Source organism: Agelaius tricolor, unplaced genomic scaffold (genome assembly GCF_023055355.1).
Source record: "Agelaius tricolor isolate 1412-34295 unplaced genomic scaffold, bAgeTri1.0.p SCAF_2, whole genome shotgun sequence".
Taxonomy (NCBI): domain Eukaryota; kingdom Metazoa; phylum Chordata; class Aves; order Passeriformes; family Icteridae; genus Agelaius; species Agelaius tricolor.
Genome location: NW_027269262.1, coordinates 34,385,031 through 34,405,815, shown reverse-complemented (window position 1 = coordinate 34,405,815; position 20,785 = coordinate 34,385,031). Strand labels below are relative to the sequence as shown.

The 20,785-nt window shown below is 36.6% G+C and overlaps 1 protein-coding gene across 1 annotated transcript in view; it reads left to right on the top strand.

Moving 5' to 3' along the window:
* The first annotated feature begins 277 nt into the window (after positions 1–277).
* LOC139604515 (dynein axonemal heavy chain 5-like) overlaps positions 278–20,785 on the top strand; it is a 148,463-nt gene continuing 127,955 nt past the window's right edge. The window contains exons 1-18 of the mRNA XM_071455659.1: positions 278–541; positions 662–848; positions 3,587–3,684; positions 5,154–5,342; positions 5,448–5,522; positions 7,829–7,915; positions 9,036–9,107; positions 9,762–9,863; positions 11,191–11,377; positions 12,138–12,303; positions 12,415–12,508; positions 13,653–13,751; positions 15,093–15,274; positions 17,098–17,217; positions 17,934–18,135; positions 19,567–19,662; positions 20,392–20,565; positions 20,658–20,747. Of these exons, the coding sequence (XP_071311760.1) occupies positions 686–848; positions 3,587–3,684; positions 5,154–5,342; positions 5,448–5,522; positions 7,829–7,915; positions 9,036–9,107; positions 9,762–9,863; positions 11,191–11,377; positions 12,138–12,303; positions 12,415–12,508; positions 13,653–13,751; positions 15,093–15,274; positions 17,098–17,217; positions 17,934–18,135; positions 19,567–19,662; positions 20,392–20,565; positions 20,658–20,747 (2,196 nt within the window). The 5' untranslated portion in view covers positions 278–541; positions 662–685. The remainder of the gene's footprint in view (positions 542–661; positions 849–3,586; positions 3,685–5,153; positions 5,343–5,447; positions 5,523–7,828; positions 7,916–9,035; positions 9,108–9,761; positions 9,864–11,190; positions 11,378–12,137; positions 12,304–12,414; positions 12,509–13,652; positions 13,752–15,092; positions 15,275–17,097; positions 17,218–17,933; positions 18,136–19,566; positions 19,663–20,391; positions 20,566–20,657; positions 20,748–20,785) is intronic.

Here is a 20,785-nt window from a genome sequence, read left to right as displayed (position 1 = left end):
ATGCAGCTCTCACCAGGGCCTCCCCTGGCTTGGCACCTCACAATCGCTGAGGCTCAGGGAAGCTGCGTGCTTAGGGTTTAATTTATACGTGAGAGAAAACTACTTTTTCGCTTTTTAAAAGACAGGTAGTTAAGAAATGAGCACCGGCTTGCCGAATCCAGTGGGAAATGGGGACGGGAGAGGTGCCTGGTGGGGGCTGGGCTGCCCGCTGGGTTTGTGTAGGGGTTGCCATAGCAGCTGCCAGCGGCTCCAAGAGCCCAGGAGAGACCGCAGGCGAGAAAACCTGCCTGGGATTCAGCAGAAGCGGCCGCCGGCGCTCGGTGCCCGGCACTTCGCGGCGGGACCTGCGCCTGCAGGAGCTTCCCAAGGAGCTTAACCTGTCCCCAGTGCGTGAGTTCCCACCTGCGGCAGTCTGACTGGACAGAAAGAATAGTTATGCAATTAGAAATAAAGTTTTGGTAACAGGCACCCTTAAAGAAGATTTTATCATTTCGAAAACTGCTTAGACATTCTCTTTTTAAATCACCGACTGAAAGTAGAGGTATTTTTCCCCCTTTCCTTGATAGTCTATCATATTGTTGCTGTAACAGGGATAGAAATACTGAAGGTGTCTTAATTACAGTGTTACAGTGTGTAGTTATTTTCTGTATTGTTGATTTAGGTTGATTTTTCTGGAGTGGTGCAGATGGAGGAGACTGTGGGAGGTGGAACCGAGTTGAGGGGACGAGATGAGCCCAGTTCCTCTCATGGTCACTCTGCACAGCAGGAATCAGAGCAACTGAGAGCAACACAACTTTCTTCTAAACCTCATATTGATCTCTGTCCACCTCTCATTGCTATAAAAAAAGGTAAGGGAAAAATAATAAGTACTTAATATCAGCTTTGTATGGGAAAAAAAACCATCCAGGAAGAAAATGAGAAACCAATAATTAAGTAGAGGGTTTAAGTTTATTTATACTGGGTGTGCTGTTCTGAATCTGCCAGTGTAGGGACTGTGTGTGCTGAATGTGCAGTTTTCAGCTTTATATATAAATATATACATATAAATAAGCAAATGCATATATATTTATATATTTACATATATATGTATGTATGTATGTATGTACGTACAGGGTCATCCACAGTGCAACTCTGATACTATAGCAGATTTCCTATGCAACTCTGATACTATAGCAGATTTCCTAGTGTTGAATCATAGTAACATGATTCAAACATTTTTTTAAAAATTAAAATGAGTAGTAGTCCATAATATAGTGTACTTTACAATATGACAGATAATATGGTATTTCTTTTCTGGAATACTTTAACAGTGAGAATAGATTAAATTAGTTAGTTCAAAGGTTATTGAACATAGCCATCTACCTCTGTGCCTGTGGGTACATCCCTTACCTATGTCCACTTTGCTTATGTATGCACTGACCTTGTGGAAGAGGATCATGTTAGATAGTACTGAATAAATAAATATTCATGGCAACTGGGAGAGGAGTGTGAGGCCTGGAGGAAAGCTAGAAGGGCAAAAAGGAGAACTAAAGGCTAGTTGGCCTCACCTCAGTCCCTGGGAAGGTGGTGGAGCAGCTAATCCTGGATACTGTTTCCAGGCACATGAAGCACAAGAAGATGACTGGGAGTAATCAGCATGGCTTTAGCGAGGGAAGAAGTGTGAACAACCCAATTTCCTTTTGAAATGAAATGTTTGGTTTGGTAGGTGAGGGGAGTGCAGTGACTATGGTTTGCCTTTTCTTTAGTAAGGCTTTTGACATTCTCCTGTTGAGAATTTTTTATTGTTCCCCTTGAGGTGAGTTAGACACACATTTGTGCTGAAATATAGAAAAAAAAATAAACAATGCTTTGGACAGTCTTTAAACCATAACTGCTTCTACAGGAAGTTTGAAAAAATGTTTCTTGAGCCAGTTCCTTATATACACTTGCACCAGCACCAGTCCTGTGAGCATCAGCATGGAGCACCCCAGCACCAGTTCTGCTGCCTAAAGGTTTGTTCTGAGCCAGGCATTCCAGGATGGCTGCAAGAAAAAGCTGTGGCTGTTCCTTATCACCAAAGGAAACTATACTCCCTTACAAGGGATTGTTCTGCCTCTGGTATTCCTTCCTGCTTCCATCCAGCTTAACCCCTTCTGCAGCTGGGCCTTCTTGCTCTCTATGCCGGATCATTCCTGGGTTACCAAGTACCACTGATGAGCAGTTACAATTTAAATTTCCCCTTTGCTCCTGTAAGATCCTCAGAGAGAAGCTGTGGAAGTGTGGGCTGTCTGAGCAGAAGGTGATGTGGATTGAAAACATTGAACAGACAAGCTCAGAGGGTGGTGATCAGCAGCACGAAGTCTGGCTGGAGCCCAGAAGGTAGCAGTGTACTCTGGGGGTCCAGTCCTGTTCAACATCTTCGTTAATGATCTGGAGGATGGGGCAGAGGGTACCCACAGCAAGGTTGCTGATAACACATAAAACGGAGGCTTGGCCAAAGAATTAGAGGGTTGTGCTGCCATCCAGAGGAGCCTAGAGAAGCTGGAGAAAATTCCTGCACCTGGGGATGAACAAGTCCATGCAAAAATATGAGCTGAGGGCTGAACAGTTGGAAAATAGATTGGCAGGAAAGAACCTGAATTTCCCGGTGGACAGCAAGCTGAACATGAGCCAAGAATGGCTCTTGTGGCAAAGGAGGCTGACGATACCATGGGGTGGATAAAGAGTATTGCCAGCAGGTTAAGGGGGATGATCCATCCTCTCCATTCAATACTGGTGAGGCCTCACCTGGAGTAGGGTGTCCAGTTTTAGGCTTCAGAGTACAAGAGAGACATGAATGTACTGGAAAGAGTCCAGTGAAGGGCCATGAAAATGATGAAGCCAGCAGAGCACCTGTCCTGTGAGGAAAGGGTAGGAGCTGCATCTGAACGGGGTCTTCTCTATGCATGTAAATGCCTGAAGGGACCATATAAAGATGAGGTGTACAGAAGAGGGAGTCAAGCTCTTCTCCAGTGTCCAGTGATGGGACTAGAGGCAATAAATGGTGGAAACTGAAACACAGGAGGTCCTCTCTGAACATCAGGAATCACTGTAAAGGTGACCGAGCACTGGCGCAGATTGCCCAGGGAGGTTATGGAGTCTCCATGCTTGGAGATGCTCAAAAGACATATGGAAACTGTCCTGGACAACTGGCTTTAAGTAACCCTGCTTAAGCAGTATCCCTTCCAATCCCAACCATTCTATGTCAACAAGATCCTGTGCATATTAATCAGGCGAAAAGAGATACAATCTGATAGAAAATTTATATGGAAATCAGTGCTATTAGAATTCAAGTTTTAGTCACAATCTTATTATTTATATAAAATAGATTAAACAGTAATTCACGGAAGTTTGGTGAGCTGCTCATAAGCATTACTGCATGCTCCACTGGAGATCCTATTTGCTGCCAGTGATGGGATGTAAATATCATTTTTTGAGAAATAAAATGGTCTCATTTTCCCCAATATGAGAAGACGTTAGCTAGCAAATATGAAGACACAACACTGCAGGTATTGTAAATGCATTTGTTGTACTTGAATAATTAGAATGCATAATTTCTTTTAACTAGAGACAGAAAGCAAGTATAGACATGGAGGGAACCTGAAGACAAGGAGCAGCGAGCTAGGATCTGCTGTCACAGGATCATCTCTGACTACTGTTCTTCCGGCAAGTGTTTTTGTTCTAAAACAGGTGGTGACTCAACTACCTTTTGTCCACTAAATGTTCTTCTATATAGATTTTTCTTTAAATCTTCACTGACAAAAGCTTGTCTAATATTGAAGCATGCTGAGTTCCTTCAGTCTCTGTTAATTGCAAGGAAAAATAAACAGTGAACCACTCAAAAGTGTCTACAGTGTTAGGGCACTGACTTTCTGTGCTCATAATGTGTATTGCTCAAATTTTGGGTCCTTTGACATATTTTTTTTATCATCCACTGGTTAATACCCTTCCTTTGCCGCGATGAAAATTAGTGTTGTTTGAGAATACTTGAATAAGGTCATACTTAATCAGGAAAGGCATATGCAAAAAAAGAGATCCAGTTGTTGGCATGGAAACCAGAGACGATAAAAGAGTGACAGAGTTGAATTGGGAACTACATAGTGAATCACAATTAGCTTTTAAAGATACCAAAAGGGTACTGACCAACAACTTCAGGTATTCACATATTGTCACTATTTCCTGGTGTCTAAGAGGTTCAGGTAGAGAGTAGGTGAAAAACATCCACTCAGAGTCTGTGGTAAGACCAAATGGTAGGAAGCAAAGGTGCAAGTTGGCCAGCTTTCTTGTTTTTTAATCCAAGAGTAGGGTTGATTAATTACAATTCCAGTTAGTGTAGAGTACTGGGAAGTGATGTAATTTATCTTTTTTTCTCTCCAGTAAAAACTGTAAGGTACAGAGACACTTCAGACATTTCCAAACTCCAGATACTCATGTCAGTGGGAGCTGTGTGTAGAGGGAAATTATCTGTGTGGTTACTTATTTACCCAAACCTTTAATTTTCCATATATCTTCTGAGGATTTTCTGTTGACTTAAAAATGTTAGTCACCATATCTATTTTCAGTCTTGTTCACACTGATAGGAAGATTTTGAAAATACTCTTTTTACATAAATCTCCCTCTTTATAATTGCACTGCTGCCTTTATATGATCTGTAAATTAATCATCAAATGTATATTTATTCCTGCAGTAACTGATTTTATAGTGATTTGGTTTATTTATTTCCTTTAGGGTAATAACTTGATACTATACATTAAAATGCAGGCAGTGTAGAGATTGATTCTAAATCTGGAATATGGACATATAGAAGTTTGGAACCTAGATTCACAAAGCTGAGATTTGAATGAGAGCTGTTATCGTGCTAAATTTATATTGTGACCTTAGCATGGAACCATATTTGGTTCTGAGATCCTGGAGTTTCAGATATGTAGTTTTCATAGCAGCTTTATACTGAGAAATAATTCTGGCCTAGCAAATTAATTATTACTATTCTTTTCCCTGTACATTCCTTACATGTAATTTTTTCATGTTTCTGATAGATATGTAGTTTATGAAACCAGCTTAAAGATCGACAATATAAAATACAATATTTAAGTGAGGAAAAATAATCTTTTTATAACAAAACTTCTATTTTGTAGCCCACTGTTAAGAAAAGTAAAGTACTTTCCAGTGAAAGCAGAGAAGAACTAGCCAAGCAAGCCAAAGAAACCAAGGAGGAGAGAAGAGCTCAGATAGATGGAAGACACAGGTATTTGATATCAAGATTAGCAGATGGGATAGACTTGAGTGAGCAGCAAGTGGAGGAGACTATTATTTCTGATAACAAGGTAAATACTGATTAAATTGTTATTACAAGAAATATTTCCAAAATTTCCAGTGATTTGAAGCTATCTCACAATTATCTACAATTGTCTTTTTTTTGTTTTTTTTAGTTTCAACTAATAGAACAGTTCTTTGCCCCTTGTGGACTTAAAAAGTTGCTCTTCTTTTACCAAGATGTACTGCAGGTATGTTTCCATTATTGCTTCTGCAAAAGCAAATTTGCATTTTTAAAAAAATAAATCACATGACTTGCAGAATTCAAAAAATCTTAATGGATCTTTTGTTTTGCTATTTATGCCAGTGTGGAAAGAATTTGGACCTCACTGTTAAAATACTTCCATCTTGGCTTACATAGAAATTGCAGGATGCCTTGGGGTATAGTTTGACACTGTTCTTGTTTTCACAAAAGAAAACTTTAAAATTGCCAAGTAGAGTAAAAATTCAGATTTCAAAAGTGATAAAGATAATTGAGACAAGGTGTTCATGGTATTCAGAGTTTAAAATACTAGATTAGCTAGCATAAGTATTATAGGAATGGGGGAGCTGTCTGTGTAAGAACCAGTTTATTTTCTTTTGGTTTGAACTGCACCAACTCCACTATGGACAAAGCACTCATTCAAGAGGGTGAAAAATGATTCAATTTCCTTCTAAATTAAGGTGGCATCATGTTTCAGGTCTGCCCCATTCTGCAGAAAATAAGCTTGGAAAACTGTGACTAGAAATAAGACGGTTGTGGTCCCCAAGTTGTATTTTTCTCCCTTTAAATTTTGAGAAGGAGAAGCCTCTGCATAAAGAGTGAAATATTTTGTTCAGCTTCCACTGAGTGTGTGATATCAGAGGGTGCCAAGTGACCTTGACATTGTCTAACACAACTGTTTTGGGCTTCCAGAACTGCAGAAGTCCTTCATCAGTCCTTTCAAATTGTGCAGTGAGGAGCCATGGGAGAGCTAATTCACCCTGCACTGGTATTTTGGGCTCGTTGAGGAGAAAAACTCCTCAACTGATAATTCAGTTAAATGCAGAATGAATTACAGAATCATTATAACTTAGATAAATTAAAAAAACTTTTAAGTGTAACTGGAATTGCTTAGAGACTTTGCAAAGCACAGAATGAGCTGTGCTGTCAAAACAGTTTAATCAGTTTTTCATTACACTGGGACTAGGCATGAACATTTCTGCGATGAATGTCTTGTTCTCTGGCTTAAATCAAGATGAAACTAAAAATCTTGACATTGTTTTCCTTAACTGACAAATCAGGAATAAATGCCTGGCCTGGGTTAAATGAAATGTTTCATTGCTGCATTTAATTTTATTTTATTTTGACCCTTTTAACCATTAAAAAAAAAAGTGAGAGTTCTGTTTCAGAAGCAGCATAGCATAAAAATGTTTCTGATGGAAAGTATAAATGCCATCTCTAGCATCTTCCACCACATTCTGATGACTGAAGAGATCTCATTAATTTGACTGTTCTGTCAACAATTTGATTTCAAGCACATTGGAGAATTGGAGTTTACTCAAGGCAGTATTAGATGTGCCCTGTTGTTCTTGGAAACAAAATACTGAGCAGGGCAGACTATTGGCCTGACTAGTAGGCATGTCCTTACCAAGATTTATCAAAGATCCTTTCTTTGCTGCTTCTCATCTCTTCATCTCTCTTTTTCACCATCTTAGATGCATGATGTTCACTTGAAACCATGTGTAGGGGTCAGCAGATGCTGATTTGGGGTGGAAGTGAGGAGCCACCCCTGTAATATCACACATCACATGTTCTGTCTAGCAGGAGCTGAACATTTGACTTCTTAGAAAGAAGGCTCTCCTCAGCTTTAAAGATAAATATGCCTACAAGCTTGTCCCACATTTTTTTCTGTCACATTCTTCCAAGTTTCAACAGATTATTTTCCAAAATACCTGACACATAATTAGAGGGAAGCAGGTCTTTATTAGGTTTAGGCTTTATTGTTGCTTCAAAGGGAAGAGGTTGAAGATACATGTCAGTGGAGAGGGACCAGTGGCAGCAAGGCTTCCCTGAGAGAAAGTTTTTCTATGATGTCTGGTTAAAGAAATGGGCAGAAAGCTAAATTTCTTTGTTGACAGGATCTAGCTGATGGCATTGCTTGTGAGTCCCATTGACATTTACATTTTGACTTTGCAGACCAAGCATATGATTGTTTCTGTGAGACATTCGGTGTGTTTTCATAGAGGAGGTTTCAGTAGAAATAACTTCAGATTTAATTTTGTTTTATTTTCTGAGACTTTCCCCCCTTCTTGTTTTTGTTGTTATTGTTTTCCTGAAATAATGGGTCTGTGAAACTGTTTACTGAGATTCAGGCAAAGCTTATTCTCCAGAGAATGCAAACCTCATGATTTCTATCTGGGAATTACAAAGTGAATCAAAATGGACTTAGTTATAATTCACATATTCAAATGGAGGAAGTATTTGTATGATATAGCTTTTACTTTATTAACCTCCTATTTGTATTTTAATTGCTAGCAAAAGTCGAATGCATCATTGAGGCCAGATGGGTCAACAAACAACTTGCCTCAGAAGAATTTATTTATTACCATGGGTTCCACAGAGGTATGGTTGAAAAAAATCTTTAGATGACATTTTAAAAGTAAAATATTGAAAAGGCTTAACAGTTCTGCAGTGTTACACAATTTTTTGTAACCCTTGGATAGATATTTAGGTACTTACTCCCTGTTCTTATAAAGCAGGGTCTCCCAGCATTTCTTGAGCTGAGGTTGGCCTTCATCAGTAAAGAAGTAGTGATTTCACTGTCTGAGAGGGGAGCAGGTCAAATAAATCCTTGTTAAAAAATTGCAGATCCTAACAATTTTTTTATGACTGCATATTAAGTGTTTTTCAGAGCTTGTACATTTCTAGTTTAAAAGTGCATTTCTTCAGTGGTTTTCTATGCCCTTTCATATAATAACGCTGCACATTACTCAAAAAATACCTTTAATAAATCCTTTCTTCTATTCAAATTCTTGTAATAACCTCCTCCCTGTAATATCTAAGCATTAGTCAACAGCATATTCAGAGTCGCCATTAAGATTTTTGATTAATTTTGATTTTTTCCATCTCTTTTGGGGGAAATTGGCTCTTCATGTACAATGGTCTTTGAATATGGCCTGGTGATGCTTTGGTTTTCATTTTTATTGCTATTGTTGCTGTTTCTTGTCAGCCCCAAAGAGCTTATGATAACATTGTAATGCTAGAAAAGACATAGCAGAAGAATTCTTTCTTGCTTTCAGGGGAAAAGTGAGTTTCATTCCTCTGCCAATTGGACCAACTAGAATGAATTTTCAAATTTGTGGCAGTTGAGTTTTTATTAGGTTTGTTATTAGGTTTAATGGATAAATAAACAAAGTAAGCATCTTTCAAGTACAATGACAAGAAATAGCCTAGCTCACAAGCTCTCCCTGTACTGCATTTTCTTAGTAGAGGTTACAACATTGAACCAGTCTGTGCAAAAGGGCATTTTTGGCATTCTTGTGTCAGACAGGGAAAAACCAGTATTTCATTTGAGAAGGACAGATTTTCAAATATCCTGCAAACAATTTCACTATCTCTTTTAGTAATTGATTTTTTACAGTTTTTTTTTCAGCACATTTTTACGGTAGGTAAATTTTTAAGTAAAATACTTCATTGTATACTTGTACTCTTTTTAACTGTATGCATTTGGTCCTATTTTCAGGACTTTACAGGAACTTGTGCATTTTTCCTAAGAACATCAGATGAAGTTATAACTGCATCAAATGTCTCTCAGGTCAGAGCAAACTCATGCAGTATTCACATGTTCATATTTTCTCAGACCTTTATTCATGCACCTGGAGTCAGAAAAAATAGGGAATGCTTTCATGAAAATGTCTAGTTGTATGATTAACAGAAGTTCTTTTTCATAAGTGTAAGCATTTGTGATAAAGTGAAATTCTAATGATTTATAAATGAGCTACTGCAGTAGCTCATTTATAAATCATTAGAGATATATATATATATAATACTGCAATACTGCAGTATTATTAAACTCCAAGATTTGAATTGATAAAAACCATTATTAATTAGTCATTAAAATATAAATTTTAATGACAATAGGGAATAAGGACCTAAAGTGGAAGATTTTAAGTAATGAGCCTTAATTATTGAAATGCTGCACTTAAACTCTGTCTTTTAGACTTTTAAAACTTATCTCTTTTAAAAGACTTTCAAGAGATAAGTCTTGAAACTAACATAAGGTTTTCCAGTCTCTCACATAAAAGTACTGTGTTGTGTATAAAAAAGTACTCATGAGAGTACTCATGAGATACTCATGTTGCATAGTTAGGGACTGTGAATGTGTCTGCCACGTATCTAAATTTCACTCAAATAGTGTGATGCTGCAGAAGTCGACATGCATTGTGCTAATTTTTGTTTCTTCCCAAAGGAGGTGAATTTTGGCATGTTTGACTGTACTAATGGAAATATCCTTCAGGGCCTGGAATTCTTCTTGTCCCAGATCATGATACCGGCACTGAAATCCCAACAGGTAATCAAACAATCAGTCTTTTTTTCTCAAGAGCACATGCAAGTAAGGCATGCCACTGCTGCAATCCTTTTTGTGCATCTCTTGGACCTAGAACAGTGGATATAAGATGATAAAAGTCTAATACAGGCTTTTATGAGGATAATGCAATTTGTACATATACAAATGTTTGAAATTCATGTAGCTACTCTTTATTTTCAGCAATAGTGCCAGCTTTAATTATTATGACAAAGGAGAATATAACAAAGCAACCATAGCAAGTTAAAGCCATGATGACTTTATGAAAACTAGATTAAACCTGGATTGTAAGAAGTGTCAAGTCCTGGCAGCACAAGGGATCACTCTATGACTTTATTCTTGGAGACAGCATGAACAGTGTTATATTCAGAATTGTTGTGAACGGTGGGAGAAATGCAACACACCATGTGCGATGAATAGCAAATCCCGAAGTTTATTGAAACCCCACACATATTTATATTGGTGTTAATGAAGCTTATACATATTGCAAAAGCTGAGCTCATTATTGGTTAAAGCACACTTAGATCAACCACACCTCCTTCTATCTTCTAACAATTATTTTGCTTCTATGTTTGCATTCTTCTAACTTTTCTACCTAAGATAACTACATTTTCTGGCAAGCGATTTTCTCCCCCGTCTTCCCGTTTCAGGGAAGGTCACTGTGACCTTTGTCAGTGATTGGACACTGGTTGCTCAGTTCCCAGCTTGTTTCCCCTATCCTTATCCATTGGTATCACATCGAAATGTCCTTTCTCAGCTAACCAATTATCCAAAAAGCTCTCTACACAGAATATCCAGCTTCTTTGAGTTGTCCTCATTCTGTGGCACTTGTAAAGCATCAGTTTGTTCAGGTGCCTCTGGAAGCACATGATCAGAGGTGGCAAGTACAAAGAAGCTCACTGTCTGCTAAGAATGATGGTGTTGTATGCTGCTACTATACACTGTCATTTTCTCTCCCCAGGAGCAGAAAGGGACTTTAGAGTCTGTTTTCTCTGTTCAGAAGGAGAAACAAAATACAATCCAGTGTGAAATCAGTGACATCTGACTTCAGAGTCAAGTCGGAGTGAAGTCAGAGACTTTTATTTCTTAGAGCCTCTTCCTTTTCTGTCTCTTCTTGTCTTACCAAGTAATTAAATCAATGCACGCTTTAAAGTATTGATGAGTATATTTTAAAGGTCATGTTGATAAATCTTTATATACTGCCATGAATAAGAAATAGTTTTCTAATGAAAAATACCTTTTGTGGTAAAAAAAAAAAAAAAGGAAGCATGACCCTCACTTTTTTGGTTTTTGCATAAATCAAAATAATCAGAACTGGGGAGCTGTGAAAGAAGGCTTGAAGAACAGCCAGATACAAGAGTTTCTGTATGCAGTGGATAAATTCGTGGGTACTTTGTCATCATCTAGACAGAATATAGAAGATAAAATTCAGCTCACAAAAGTGGATATTGATGTTTATGTCAGAAACTTACAGAACCCCTCTGACTATATAACTGCAGGTGAGTAATTCCAACATCAAAGCAAACAAAATGATGCTGTTTATAAAATAAATGTTATAAGGAAAAATTTACTTTGAAGAATTAATTAATTTTCCCTGAGCTGTTTACATTTTTCTTACTCTTGCCAGGTTTGTGATTGTTTAATTATAAGACCATCAATCATTTGCCCATAATTTAGTTAATAGATCTTAAAGAATTAGGTAGTTGCTTGATATATCATGCAAGCAGTTCTCTGAATCCCTCCTAAGTTACTAGCCAAAAAAAATGGGAAAGACAGAAATCAGAAAGAAATCAGACAGAAGAATAGAGTTTCCTGAAATTTAACACAATGACAGCTCTGGGAATATGTTTATGTTTATGTTTAACTACTAGCCAAGTAGTTGCTGAGTAAATCCATATACTAGTGTGTGTACTATTCACTTTCTTTGATAATGGGAAAATCCTATCCAATGTCTGACTTTGTGAATAAAACCACCTGTATTTATAAAAAAAATTACTTATTTACATATTATGAACTCACTGTATTTCTAACAGTTTCCATTGTAAAGGATATGCAACAGTAACAGAGTAGGGAGACACAAGTGTTATCTGTGTGCACCCTGTTACAGTCTTAATATTTTCCTGCTGGTCAGTGATTCAAAGATACAGAGTTTATATAGTCTCAGATTATGTTTGGCAAGAACACTTAGCTTCTGGAGTTTAAATTTCTGTATTTATTTTTTTGGTGCTTATAAAACTGTCCAATTCTATGGTTTTGAAGGCAGTAACAGAGAGGTCACTGAGAAACTTGAAGAAGTGGTCGCGATTTGGACCAAACAGATTCAACAAGTTTTAGTGGAGAGTAAACAAATTAGAAGAGAAGCTGATGATGTTGGTCCATCTGCAGAGCTGGAACACTGGAAGTCAAGAATGTCATCATTTAACAGGTGAAATTCCTGCATTATTTCTCACAGAGTCTTAAAAAAGAGGATTTTTTAAAAATAAGTGTAAACTTTTATTCCAGAGAGAGAGTATTAAGTATGTTTCTTTCTTCAAAGCCTTTTAGATGAGATCAAGAGTTCAAGAGTAAAGAAAATTATAAGTATTCTTCAGGCAGCAAGATCAAAGACATTACAACAGTGGAAGGAACTGGTAATTACTACTTTCTAATTAGAATTTTAAAGTATTACAACACTGTATTTGTGATATATAGAGAACTGAACACAATACTAAAAATAAAAATAACTTTCAGTGTTTACGCTGGTTTTACACTGTGATTTATTATCCATTTGTTGGAACATATAGCATCAATGATCCTGAAATTAAATAGGTAACTTGAAAAGAAGTCAGTGCTTTTATAATGTTGCTTTTATTAACATTATGAGTGGAAAGGTTGTGCGAAAGTAAAGCAGTACAATATTTTCTGTCTCTGACAAGCTGAACCCTGTGCAGGCCAACTGTGGAAGTCTAAAAGTCCTTCATGATGCTTTTAGAATTGTTGAGAGCAGACTTCTAGTGGCACAACTGCTGCTTCATATAAGTGGATACCTGTAATGTAAACTCATCAGGCACAATTGTGGGCAAGCCAGAAAATAAGCTGTAGATCATATACAGTCAATGAGACCCCCACCCACCCCCACCCCCAGAATGTAGTTCTTCTATTGCTTAAGAAAGTATTCTACTGTTTTAAGAATAGACTAGGAAAAGTTTTTGATTTTGTGATTACATATTTGCAGACTTTTACGATAAATGGAATTTGGATAAAAAAAAGTGTTTGTACAGAACCAGAACAAGCCAAGGATGATGAACTACATTTCTTTCTTCCTATGAACTAGCCCTCTAAATAGTGAATAGTTCCACCTGACATGAACATAAGGATATACAGGCATTAGTTGTGAACTCATGGTCCCTCACAAATATTTATTAAACAACTTTGGGAAGCACCCTGGTCACATTTCAGGGATCTTGTCTGAGTTCTGTAAAATGGTTCCTGTGCAGAAACCTTTCTAAAATCTAAGTTGGATCCATGAGGAGGAAAAAGCTTTGGAGGTCTGAGTAAGGACTTCCTGTAAACAACATCCAAAATGTTGCTGACCTTGGAAGACCTTACCAATTTTTGCATGTAGAAGAAGTTATTTCTCCTGTGAAAAATAAATAGCATATTTGAAAGCACTTCTGTGGGAAAGTGTTTGCAAGATTTAATCATAGCCTTGTGTGCTGTAAAAGAGAAAGAACCTGTTCAGAAAATTTTCACAGTAATAATTCTATTCCCTTCTTTTTTTTCTCATCCATTCAGGATCGTAGTATAACAATTGCTGCCAATGAAGCTAAGGACAATGTGAGATATTTATATACATTGGATAAATTTTTTGGTCCACTTGCCCATGCTTCACCTGTAAGTACTGTAAAGGCACTTAATGTGAAATTCAAAAAAGAAAGGAAGGGGCTTTTGTTGCTGTAAAAAAGCTATTTTTCCTTTTAATATTTGACTCTATATTATTAGTGGATAGTTTACCTCCTTTGGCATTAGTTAATTGAACCTACTGATTTTAGGTTAACCAGATAATAATAATAGTGCCTTTTTTTTAAGGAGTTATCATTCCGGAAGATAATTGAAGGATATGAAAAGACTAAGCATCAGATTGTGTTTTTCTTAACCCAGTAATGAGCTGAATTGCCTTTGTGAGCTTGGGTCTCACATATGGCAGCTCTTCTGTCTGCATGCTTTAGTTAGGAATTACTTGTGATTGTTTTATTGCAAAAGTTATAAATTGATCTTAAATCTTGGGTTGAACTGAAATTCAGTTCAATTGAACTGAAATAAGTGGTTAGCTTCCACTTATTTTACAGGTTAAAACTCTTTCTCTTGTAGGTTGCACTGTCAATAAAATTTATTTTCATAACCATATGAGTCTCAGAGTTCATTTTTTAAAGTGAGAATATGATACAGACACCAGATAAAAATGTCTAAGCTTGCATAGTTCAGAACATTTACATATAATCCAACTGGTAACAATTTTTCTAAATAATATTTTTAAAGCTTGATCTCTTTTGAATCCATTCTGGTATTTTACACTGCATTTCTTCTGTAAATATTCACTGTTCTGCCATATTGGATTTGACTTTTAGATGCCTTTACCATACTTTTAAAATTCTTTTCTAGACCAGTCTCTTGTTCTGGGTTCTCAGTGTATCTGGCTTGCATGCATTTCTCTGAAATACTTCTATGGGATAGAAAACTCTATAGTTCAGTGTCCAGTGAAAGTGAGATTGTTTTTGCCTTGCCTCCCCCTTCTGGATTTCCCTTCTGTACAAATCTAGAGAAAATGAGCAAAGGCCAACTTTCTTGTTGTCCTTCCTACAGAAATCCAGCTCTTTTCCAGCAGTGAATGGCCTCTTTTCCTCAGGTGGTATATTCCTTTGCAAGGCACATTACAGCACCTTCTTATACTGGAGGCTATGGCCAAGCAGAGTAGGGCCTCTGGTTTTCCTGTGGAAAATTCCAATCTGTAAAAGACCTATTCACGTATTCATTGCCCTTTTTTCCATGCTTTTTGACCAGGTCAAGGGGTGATAGTGAATTGGATGGTCTATTTTGTAATGGCAAAACCACTAAAAGATGTTTGTCCGCTGATAAACATATCCCCAGAGCTGTCATTGTGTGAAATTTCAGGAAACTGTCTTTCTGTCTGATTTCTTTCTGATTTCTGTCTTTCCCATTTTTTTGCTGTTATAGGTAACAGTGATGGAGCACATTCCCAGTTTGATGAACGTTGTCTTTATGATCTACTGTACATCGCCGTACTACAACACGTCAGAGAACATGACATCCCTGTTTCTTAAAATCACCAATCAAATGATTAACACATGCAAGACCTATCTATGTGAAGGGGTTTCAAAAATCTGGGACCTGGATAGGTGATAAAATTTTAATAATTTCATTTTCTGTTGTTGACATTAGAAGTAAAATTACAGATTAATCATCAAGATTATTAATGGGTAAATTTAAGTAGCCCTTTGTCCTCCTACTAGTCACCGATTCCTATGTTAATTTTAAGCTGGCAACTACTAATTCTGTGTAGAATTAAATACTCTGCAAAAACTAATATACAATGTGTTTTGAAAATGCCTGTTCTTGGAAACTGCAATACATGCAAATATGCAACACTCGATATATTGCCCACATGGATTTTTTAGACCAAAACACACTTAAGAAATTGGAACTGGGAGCTGAAATACTTCATAAAAAAGCTCCAAGGACAGACTGGCAAAGTTCCATCCAGGATTTATATTTTGCTGTTACTGGACATGAAATTCAGTTTGAGGAAGGGAACAATATGTAGCAGGACCAAAATCACAACTCAGTTGTATTGTGGGACATTTCAGGGAAGGGATGAGTTAGCTGCTCTACAGATACTTGTCCAAGTGCTACACTCAGCATAAATGAAAGCCCAGAGGTGTTTGTATGAAACTTATTCATTGGGTGGTGAATGCTGATGTCACTGGCAGAACAAATGTAGCTGAAGGATGACAAGTGCAGGTAACATAGGAAGAACACATACTGTAAAAACAGATCAATTATTTTCATGCAAAAAAGGGAGAGGGAAACCACCGAGAGGAGTTAAGATGAACATGACATCTGAATTTGTCAAATAGGAAATTGATAATTGGAATAGTCTTTTGGAATAGTCTAACTGGAGTAACATTAAGGATATTGACATGAAAAGGAAAAGGTTCATCAAGCTTCATCAAAGCAGATAGTCAGGATGTCTCTGCTTAAATTCCAGCCAAGTCAAAGTGACACTGGGGTAACAGGCTAGGAGACATAAAAGTAAATCTAGCAATTTTGATTCCTCGTGTATTTTAGTGAAGATAAAGGGAATTTTTCAGAAATTACCTGTAGTCAATTAAGTACTGGTTATGTTTATTCTAAAGAATTAATGTAAGTAAAAGTAGAATACTTTTTTTTTGTTTATTATAGCTGAATTTATTTTAGAGACATTTTTCTAACTCATTTAATCTGCTATCCCTGCAAAAGTTTGTCCCAGTTAATGGTTTCAGCCTATAAATTTGACTATAATTTAAATCCCCAGTAATCTTTTGGAAGATGAAAGACAAAGCCAAAGTGGAGGAACAGCTCTGGGCGAATGCCTTATGGCTGGTTTCCATGCCTCATCTGCATATCTCATGTGGCACCTCAGGGTTAATGAACAATTGTGTGTGAGATGTAACTATCTGTGCCCTTAGGAACTAAGCTCTTCCTGTTGTATCTTTTTAAAGAAACAAGACTCTCCTTATCCTTATTTTAGTGTGGAAAAATACTTCTCCAGTCTTGTCTACTTAGAAAAAACCCAAAGAAACAAACAAAGGAAAACAAATGAGCAATATTCAGATGAGGTGTGTGCAACTGCACAAGATGAGGAATTTGCAAACTGCAAGCATTTGGTAGCCAGCATTAACTGGGTATACATCCTTTGTGGACTATGCCATGCAAGTCTTGGCTTGATGACAACAAAACCCAAGATAAAAATAAAAAATATCTAATATAGATAACAGGTTCAAGTCAAAACCTTTTGACTCAAACCCATCATATGAGTGTTTTTCATGTAGTGTATAATTGTGTGTTCTTATTTTGCAAAAAAAACTTTCTTAAGTTGCGCATTTGACTAAAATATTTTATTTTTATTTCTACTCTTGAAGACCTTAGGATGATTCTCTGTCTTCTGTGTTTTCTTCCTCAGGCAAGAATTGCTAAAGAGGATACAACAATGCATTTTCCTCAAAGAAAAGTATCAAGCATCCTTTCAGAAAATTAGGGACGAGCTAAAGGAAAATCCAAGTGACAGACAGTTTGATATCAGGTAAATAATTCACTCCAATATTGAATCATATTGATGAGTACAATTTATAAATGAGATGTTTTTATATCTGCTGGCTAAAAGAAAAGCTAAATATTCAATTAAAATTAAGTACTTTCTATAATCAGAAGATTACTTTGCAGAGTGAGTTTTTAATTTTTACTTTGCAGAGTGAGTTTTTAATTTTTATTCAGGAATAAACCAGGTTTTTGCCAGTCAGTTGTTGATTCAGCACATGTCCAATAGGACTTCAGGGGAATTTAGGCATTTGTTAACTGAGTACAAATGTATATGCATGGTATGAAATACTAAAAAATTTGAATAATGAATATAAGTGAAAACATTCTCAGGGAATTCAGTCAGCTTTGAGCTGGGTTCTCTCTCACTATGCCAAGAGTGTTTTACCTGTATTGACACTTAAATAATGGGGCATTTCTTGGTATTGTACATTCACGTTTTCTTCTCCTACAAACATCTTATTTGAAAGACTTACTCCTGTGAAATGTGGTAAAGGCTTTTAATTGTCATGTAAGGATTAAGCAATTTTTTGGTTTATATAGGTGAGTTTAAAATTTTTTTGTTGATATGTAATCATTGCAGTATGATTTTTTTTTTGGGTATATATTTAATTTGATAGCAGCTCTGGTAGAATATATGTGGGTTAAATAAAAATCTGTTGCAAAGAGATTTTCATAGAAATCCCTCTTTTTTATTGTTAGCGAAAACTACATATTTGGAAAATTTGAGACCTTCTGTAAACGTTTGGAGAAGATTTCAGATATGAGCCGTACTATGGAAAGCCTTTTAGAGCTCCAGCGTATAAAAATAGAAGGCATTGACAAGATCACTGCTCAATACCAGAGCATTGCTACAAATACAAAATCCAAACAGTATGATGTTCTGGACCATAGGAAAAAAGAGGTACTTACATTCAGTGTGACAATCACTCTGTTAATTCTGTGCTTTTCACTGGAGTTATGCTAAGAATACTGAATATTATAAAAATGCATATATTATTTTGCAGTAACAATAATACAAATACTCTCATATCTTTTAATGCAATTTGAAAGTGTTAGGGCAAATTTGTTTTTTACTTCAAATACTTTTGTTAACTTTTTATAAACTAGGTTTTGTGTGATACATAATTCCACAAACTAATTTTCCTAAGCCTGATTGTTTTGAGATGCATATATTTTGGACTGCAGAGTGAGAACTAATTTAGGTATATTAACACACCAAATACAGTTTGTCTAATTATAAATGCTACTCAGTATTATGAAAAATAATAGTAATGGCAGTGTTATAGCAAAGTTAGTATGGGCACATAATTGCGCGTTTTAGAGGGAGAAGGGAATGATATCACTCCCAGTGCCACACAGAATGATAAAAACTAAACTGGCTTTTCAAATGCTCCAGTTCCATGTTTTAATCCTAGACATGCTGGAAAATGAGCTGCTTTTATTGAGCTATAGCCTGCTTGTTTTGCAGAGTTAGCAGCCTCACAGTAGAAGTTCTAGAAGTGTTTACTTACTCTCCTGCCTTCCTGAACTAAAGCTTGCCACTGTCATTAAGTTCCCTTTAAACATTAACCTTGAGAGTGCTTTTGGCTTTCTTCTGATTTTGATGGCTTGTCATTCTCTAATACTTGCTATGTGTTTCTCTAATACTTCCTGTGTGGCTCCTTTCTGAAAGAGGGAATGTGCTGTTCACTGGAATTTGGAGGGGTTAAAAAATGTCATGGCTTCTTTACACCTAAATGTTTGGAGCAATATCTATTATCTACTGTCTTCCCAAGATTGTGCAGTTCTCTCTTTGGGAGAAGTTTGCATTGAACTCTTTTTGTTAGACCTTCAGTATTTTGGACTCTTAAGAAAAAATTGTTGCAGATAAATGCCCAAATTACTTGTAGGAGCTGCCAAGTTTGGTAAAAACCTCCATTAGTCTGCAAGGTGCTCTAGAGATCCTGCCAGTTTGCTCGCCTTCAGTGGGTTTCATACCTGGACAGTGAGCTGAGCACTCTCCTGTGACAGGGCTGCAAGTAGCTGGTGAGTGTGCTTTGCTCTCTCTGATGAACTTACGAGTTTTCCTTGGCCTGTCTGTGTTCCTCTGTGCTCCTTTGTGCTCATGAAGATGAAGCTTTAATTATTTAACCTAGCACTGCTTATGTTTTGTTTGCTTTGCTTGGAGTGTAAATGCCTTTGCTGCTGGTGTTGTTCATGTTCTTTTTAATGCAGTGCTGAACCCACACACTGGGTAGATAAAACAGATTCCTGAAAAGCTTCACAGAAAGGATTTTTTTTTATAAAATGAAAGCAGCATTATAGATAATTTTTTTCTTTGCTTTTATTCTAGTTTGAAAAAGATTACCTTGAATTTAAGAACCAAATTGCAGCATTGTATGAATCTATACAGGAATTTGTGGATTCCTGGTTTAAGAGCACCTTAACTGTAAGTAAGGTACCAAATGCAAACCCCTGCTTCTGGTGCTTGGAAGGGCCGAGTACCCATAGCTCCTCCTGAACTGCTTCTTTACTGCCAGTGTTCTGTACTGTGCTGGTGGCTGCCTGAGGTGATGTTGGAGGACATCAAACCTATTACAAATGTTCTAGAAGTTGCTTACAGAAGTGCTGTAAAGGAATGTTCATTCTTGGTGCCAAGTGTATGTTCCACGTTTCCATTTATATAGGAATTTTATAGCCCCATATTTTGAAGTTGGTTTTCTTTCTTCATCCTGGTGTTTCCTGTTGCATTTCTAAGTTATTCCTGTTTCACTGGCATGAATAATGAAATAATATCTGCCATCTGTTTCCTTAATATCAGTATTGTTCAATGGCTCATATCTCAATGATGATATATGAGATGTTAATGAAGTGTGAGTAAAGGTGTAGGTGTTCTACCAGAAATGTTTGCTGAAAAAAAAGGGGAGAGGATTTGAGAGTCAGAAAAACCCCAAACGGTAGTGATAACAGTTTATTGGTTTATACAATGGTAAGTATGTCCTGTGTGGGACAAAATATGGAAGTAAAATTCACAAACTTGTCTGGATGGATTTTTCTGTATTTCTTAGAAAACAACTTACAAATTTACATAGCATATTCTAAATTAATAAAATACTTTATGGACAATGACTTTGTGAACTGTTGTCTTCTGAAGCAAATGCTCCATCTTCCTTTTTAGACTGAACAGATGCTGGGATTTCTGATGAAGCTTGAAATAATAGGAGAAAATAATATTGATCTAAATGAGAAATATGCCATTGTTCTTCAACAGTACAGCCAAGATTTAGAGTTTATTCAAAAACTCTATCAGAAGGAAAAGGAAAATCCACCTATACCACGTAATATACCACCAGTAAGAATGAAGTTAAAGAGAGAAAAAAATTACTTTATTTCTTGAGTATTTCAAGTTAATGAAAATCTAACCTCATATCTTCTGTGTTTTAGGTAACAGGGAAGATTATGTGGGCCCAGCAATTATTCAGAAAAATTGACCATCCAATGATGTTCCTTAAAAAGAAAACCACACTTTTGAAGGTTGGATATTAGCAGAGGAGGATTTATCCTAATCTTTC